The following is a 6,847-nucleotide window of genomic DNA, read 5'->3' on the forward strand; positions in this document are numbered from 1 at the left end:
CTTTCAGTTATTTAGACATTTTTATTTTAGAAAATCACCATATAATTACATAAAAAATATCTCAACCTTATATAAATATCTCACTTCTGACATTGATACCTCTGGCAGAGTTTCTTTTAGATCAATTTTTAAAATCACCGGTAACATTTTCGGTGTATGTAAGACATGGTAAAGATTGCAAAAACAAATAATTTTGATAAAAGTTTCCCAAAATTCAAGCTTTCCAAAACTATTTTCATCCTTCAGGAGCCCAGTTTGAAGTCTCCACCCTCACTATTTTCCCAGGGTGCCTCCATGTCAAATTCCCAATCAAAATACAGCCTCTCTGCAGGCTTTTGAGACCACACAATTCTGATCTCTGGGAATTCCAGCAGGCTCTCATGGGGAACGAGCCCAGGAGGGCTCGGCCCGGAGTTGCTGCGTGGTGTACCGGCAGGAGTCCACCCAGACTTGGGGGGTAATTGGTTTATCCCACCGCCTGGCCTGCTTTCCCATGTGGGCCACTGCTGTGGGGAGGCCATGGGGTACAATATAGAAACAGCATGATACTCTCTAGTGCCGAACAGGCATTCACTGCTCTAGCTATAGAGACCAGGGAGAGAGTTCCTGGGACACAAAGCTGTAGAAGAGATGTCTCTTGGCTTTTGAAAAGGTTGCCATTTGGTCTCCTTTTAACGTTGAGCAGCACTATTGGGTGAATATTTGAAGTAATTGAATTTTAGCACAAGCTTTTTTGTAAATCTTCTTCTGAATTCAAAAAGTAATGAGTTTGAGAGTTTTTCTAGATCTCTACATATGAAAGCCAGCACTCATGCACCTGGTTTAAAACTAGATTAACCTAATGACCTTGTCTAAAAAAGTCATGAAAGTCATGGGATAGTATGTTGAAAAAGTCATTGTACCGCATTTATAGAAAAGTGATAAAAAGTCATTAGAGTGTTAATAGAAGTCATAGTATAATGTGCCAGCAAAAGTGATAAAAAAGTGATAGCATATATGTAAAAAATCATTGGGTAGTATGTAAAAGAAAAGAGTTATGGTAAAGTATGTCAAAAAAGTGATTAAAATCATTGTATTGTATGTAAAAAATGTCAAAGTAAAGTAAGTCAAAATAATTAAAAAAAGTCATACACAATGGCAAAAAAGTAATAAAAAAGTCATAGCAGAGTATGGCGAAAAAAGTCATAGGATAGTATGTATACTATTATAGTATGTTAAATAAAAGCCATAAAAACGTCATAGTATGCTATGTCGAATACGATTAAAAAAAGGTTATAGCATAAGATGTTGGAAAAAGTAATAAATCGTAGTAAAATATGTCAAAAGTCATGGTATAGGACGTCAAAAAAAATCATAAATACGTTATTATGCTATATTGAAAAAAGGTCGTAATATAGCGAGACAAAACAATGTCATAAAATAATCATAGTGTTATATTACGAATAAAGTGAACCAAGTCATAGTACATTATATTTAAAAAGTGATTAGAATTTAGAAAGAAATTATAGAAAATATAAAAAAAAGTCACTGTATTGTATGTAGAGAAAGTCATGTATAGTTTTGTTGAACAACGTCACATGATATATCAGGTTGAAAAAAGCCATTTGATATATTACGTAGAAAAAAAATATTGATCAACCCATTATCTGTGAGCATTTATCCTGTTCAGGGTCATGGGGGTGCTGGAGACGATCCCAGCTGACAGTGGACGAAGGCGGGGTGCACCCTGGACAGGCCACCAGGCCATCACGGGGCTGACACATAGAGACGGAGAATGAGTCACGCTCACATTCACACCTTTGGGCATTTAGAGTTCTCAATTAACCTAAGCTGCATGTCTTTGGACTGTGGGAGGAAGCCGGAGAAGCTGGAGAGAAACCACGCTGACACTGGGAGAATATGCAAACTCCACACAGAAGGGCTGGCCCGCCCGGGATCGTAAAAGAATTCCAGTATAATACATTGAAAAAAGTCATAAAAAAAGTCATTGTGTAGTAAGTCTTAGAAGTAAAAAATAGTTACAGCATATAATAGAAAAAGTTATAGTATAATATGTTGAAAAAAATCATAAACATACTTACAATATAGTTATAGACATCAAAAAATTATAAATCATAAATTATAAAAGTCATTTATGTCATTAAAAACAATCATTCATAGTATAGTAATACAATACAGAGTCATGGCACTACAATGACAAAACCTGAATTCTTTTCTCTGAACTAGAGTGCAGGGATTGGGTGGATCAATACTGGGGTATTGATGCGACATCTTTAAAAAAATATCGTTGATACAATTATATAAATTAAACAGGGTTGATTGCATATATATTTAGCTGGACGTGTCACATGAAATCAATGTGAATAAAGTGCCACAAACAGCAACACAAGTTACCTCTTTTAGGAACAACACACCTTGAAAGTTGAGAGGAGGCTTATTATTTCATCATAGTATTTCTGTCAAATACTGGACTATTGTTTTTACACTTAGTGGCACATTTATTAACATTACAGTCTAGCTTGCAAGCTTTGTTTTATAACCATCAAACTCCGTCACTTGTACTTAGAGAATCAAGATTTCATCTCCATTCATCTCACACTTAACGTGGTCAAAAACAAACACAAGTATCTTTAATTATCAGCAAAGAAAGCATAATCACAGCTCAGTAGAGAAGGGGTTATGTTGTAACAGCAGATGATTAAGCCATCTCATGATTTATCCCACTAAAGTTCATGCACACGGGATCTTATTTCAGAATGAGTCGAATCTGCCTGTCTCCAAGGAGGAGTCTGCAAAAAAGAAAGAAAGTTGTACATTCAGTCAGTAATGACTCTCTGAACCAAATACAGGAACATTGGAATCCTTTAAACTATAATGTGTGAATATGTTGTGTTGCACCTACCGAACCAGTGCGGCAGCTATGAGGCCTCCTGCGATGGGCCCCACCCAGTAGACCCAGTGATAATTCCAGTAGTTGCTCACTATGGCTGGACCGAAGGCTCTGGCTGGGTTCAGGCAGGTGCCAGATACATCTCCACTGACAAAACAAACAGGTATGAGATATTCAGTTTCCCATTATTTAGAAAAATGTGAATTTGAGTCCTCATTGTATAGTTCTGCATTTGCATTACTGCTGCAGCATAAACATGACATATGTGAGATGTAGAAAAATGCAAATCAAATGGGATATCCTAAATTATCTGGACAAAACCTGTAAAACACCATGGATGCAGCCCCACGTGATGTTAAGTCATACAGAATTTTACTGCAAGATGTCCCTCATACTCTTCCACTTTATTGTAAAAATGTACTCTACTTATCTCACTTAACTCTAGATTCACAATAATTGTTCCTCTCACAAATTTTTCCTCACCCAGCCAAGATGTTGATGATAACAGTGCATCCCACCATGAATGGCACCATGGGGCTTCTGGTCTTGGCGTTGACAGCCCCCAGCAGCACCACCATGGTGACCAGGCAAGTCATGGCGACCTCTCCAAACACAGCTCTCCCTATTTCACTGTTTGGCTGCAGCAGAGCAAACGCAGCCCCGTGGGCTTTGGCGAAGTTCTCTCTTGAGGTCATTGCCTGTTGGCAACAGCAATGATTCAAGTCTACTTTATGCACACATAAGAGAGTCTGAGATGGATGTTTTCATGACACAAAAATGAGACAGGTTCACCTTCGCCATAGCAGCTCCAAGCACCCCTCCCACCAACTGACTTGCAACATACGGGGCCACCATATTCATCTCTATCCCCCCACATAGATAGATGGCTAGGGTGAATGGGGGGTTGAAATGGGATCCACTGTAGAGACAAAAGTCAAGACAAAGAAATTACGTTCTGCAGGTAAACTTCGGAGTTTTTGGCAATGCTGTCTTTAGGCTAGAAATTTTTACAGGGATACAAAGTTCATGGTTTTGTGGCATCATTTACAGAGGATAAAATAGTTTAACACAGATGGAATGAATAAATGCATGGGTATACAGGACTGATTCATTCACACAACTCTTTTCTATAACGTTACAACTTTCCTGAAATGAGCAGAAATATGTGAAAGTGTAATGTTTCAAAACAATTCATTATTAAAATAAGAATATTTGCAGTCAAAGCCAGATTACATTTTTTTAAATGCTGTTTCCGATGAAAATGTGATTAGTTGTCCATTCAGCATTCAGGAAATAATTCTATCCTAACTAAAAAAAACAGTCATTATCCAAGGTGCACAATAAACTTGATGCTCCTCACCTGATCTCAGCCATGCAAGCCACCATGACGGCTACAGCCAGACCGTGCACCAGAGCTGGCTGAAGCCTCCCTGTAGACTCCACATTCTCTATGACCGACACACACCCGATAAACACGAAGAAAGTAGTTCCCACCAGCTCGCCCAGACAGGGCTGAAATAGCCTCTCAAATGTGTTAGGAGGTCTAACTGGCTTAGACTCTGAAGACATGAGAGACGCCCTGACTTCACCCATCTCCATCTTCTCATCAGCCATGAGTCTTAAGTGAGGTCTGGTTGTAAGAGCTGAGGATGTAACACTGAGCGTGCTGACCTGAGGTGTGCATATACAAATATCTCTATGGCTGCTAATCACACAGACCTTGGTGCTTAAGGTTAGAGTCTAGGTGGAGTTGCTCCACTGACCTGCTATGACCTCACTGACTCTCTTTCTTATTAATCCAGTGTTTGTTCATCCCGTGCGCTTTTGTTACAAGAGTGCACTTGCAAAAGTGAAAATTTCATGCGTTTGCTGACAAGTTTTGGGATCTGTGTTTAAAAATCAGCTAGTTTTTGTCAATGATTGGAACTTAATAATATACTGCAAAGTTACACAAGCATGTTTCAGATGCTACATTTCCATTTCAGACATTTGCATATTATATATTTTATATATTTGGCTTGTCTGATTTCTTGGTATTTTGGTGCAGATAGAGTGGGACTACACTGTAAAAGTCAAGTTGAACGATCAAACCATGCGACCAAAACTTAAGCCTAGATAAGTATACGAGCTAAAACACTTGTTTACCCCAGAGCAAAGTCTGGTTTTAAATGAGAAAAAGATTACATAAAGTTACAACTTAAGTTAAGTATAATTTCATGATAAAGCAGATTCCACTCACTAATTAATCATTTCCTACAAGATGATCACACATTAAGTGAAGGAGTAACAGTAGAGAGCCTGCAAACAGACTCTGGAAGTACACATTATAATAAACTGTCATTCTGATGCTTTTCTGTTCTCGTATGATGGTTTATTTATATTTATAGGACGTCTATTAATACAAAACTGAACTGAAGATGTGCTTATGGTCAGACAAGGATAATTTTGCACAGTTTTTAAGATCCAATGGGTGGATATATCAGGCAAAAGATGAAGATCCTTTGGGTTGATTAAGTTTATATATCGGCTGTTATACCAACTAAAACATACAGGAGCTTGTGAGAATACAAACTTGTGTCCTACGGTGTCTCATAGAAATATCGCCCGTGCACTGACAGAAAAGGTAAAAGAGATTCTTAAGATGCAAACAGAATCCATTTAATCTTTGACACAATGTGTGAATGTTTTCGTCAGCATGTCGGCATCACCTGAGTAAGTGGGAAAGAGACTGTTTGATTTTGGAAATGTGCACCTCATACTATTTCTTAACAAGCCTGGATTCAAGTACAAAAACCTCAATTCTAAATCTAAAAGTCCTACTTTTCTAAAACTGCTTTTGAAAGCAGCCCTGAAATACAATGTGACGGAAGAGTTTGATAGCTAAACGAGGAATAGATACCAAGGAAAACAGGAACAAACTAACCCTCATTTTATACACAAATGATTTTGTGAGGCTCTGAGCTCTAACTTGACTTCACAGATGTGAAACTACGCCGCTAGTTAAACAACAAACCAGGGTTAAAGTACCCTCAGCAAAGTTAAGACTTGCACAGAGGACTGAACAGACCCCACACTTTTCCCCCCCATTTACTAGGATCATATAGTCATTATCAGTCCAATGACAAACAGTTCATAGGTCCCATGACATTGCTGCTGCTCAGATAGGAATGACTTTACCATGTATACAAGACTGACCCTCATAATATAGGCTATATAAAGGAGATAAGGCAGAGGTGTGCCCTTCGTCTGAAAAGGCAAATAATGAGCCCTGATATTGTTAACTCTATAACAGGATCCACAGAGGGAATTCACATGGGAAACATTCAATTCAGCTCCATTGTATTTGGGTGGTGGCACAACATCTCAGAGGCGGCCCATGATGAAACCAACATGATCTGTTCAGATACTAGCAGGGATGAGTGACGGAATGTATTGTGTGTGTTCTATTCTGACCGCAACATTCATTATAGTGCAACTCTGTTCAAATAAGAAATAACTGAACTGAATTGATGTTCAGAGGGGTGCCCATGTCGTGAGAGAGCCACAGCCACGTGGTGGCAGCAGAGTGCTGACCCAGTGTTCGATGACGGACCGATCAACGGTCCGGAGAAACACACCAGCCACCCCTGACGTAACAGCTGACAGCGTTTCCATGCGGAGTGGAGTGAAGCGTTAGTAGTGTGTCACGTGTCTCCAATTTGCCCAATTAGTTCAGCAATTTATTTTAAATAATCAGCCTAATTTAACACTATGACGTTGATTCTGTATAATCTACTGTAGAAAACTACTTTCTGTAGTCAACCAAAAACAATGACTGTGACTTTGCCATGACAGACCAATAGCTGAGTCTATACTTTTTTTTCTTTTTTTTTTCTTGCAAAGGTATCACATGTCACATGGGCCGTGCAGCATACAGTAGGGAAGTAAAGGCACTTCCTCCTTCCTACCGCACTGGTT

General features: G+C 38.8%; 1 protein-coding gene across 1 annotated transcript; it reads right to left on the reverse strand.

Moving 5' to 3' along the window:
- Positions 1-2,746: 2,746 nt before the first annotated feature.
- On the reverse strand, positions 2,747-4,504 carry aqp8b (aquaporin 8b; the record flags this gene model as incomplete). The annotated part of the gene is made up of 5 exons (XM_079177052.1): positions 2,747-2,789; positions 2,903-3,037; positions 3,374-3,588; positions 3,683-3,809; positions 4,251-4,504. The coding sequence occupies 5 exons, from the start codon at positions 4,502-4,504 to the stop codon at positions 2,747-2,749; spliced, it is 774 nt and encodes a 257-aa protein (XP_079033178.1).
- Positions 4,505-6,847: the final 2,343 nt, after the last annotated feature.

The sequence above is a fragment of the Pholis gunnellus genome (assembly GCF_910591455.1).
Source record: "Pholis gunnellus genome assembly, chromosome: 17".
In the NCBI taxonomy this organism is placed as follows: Eukaryota; Metazoa; Chordata; class Actinopteri; order Perciformes; family Pholidae; genus Pholis; species Pholis gunnellus.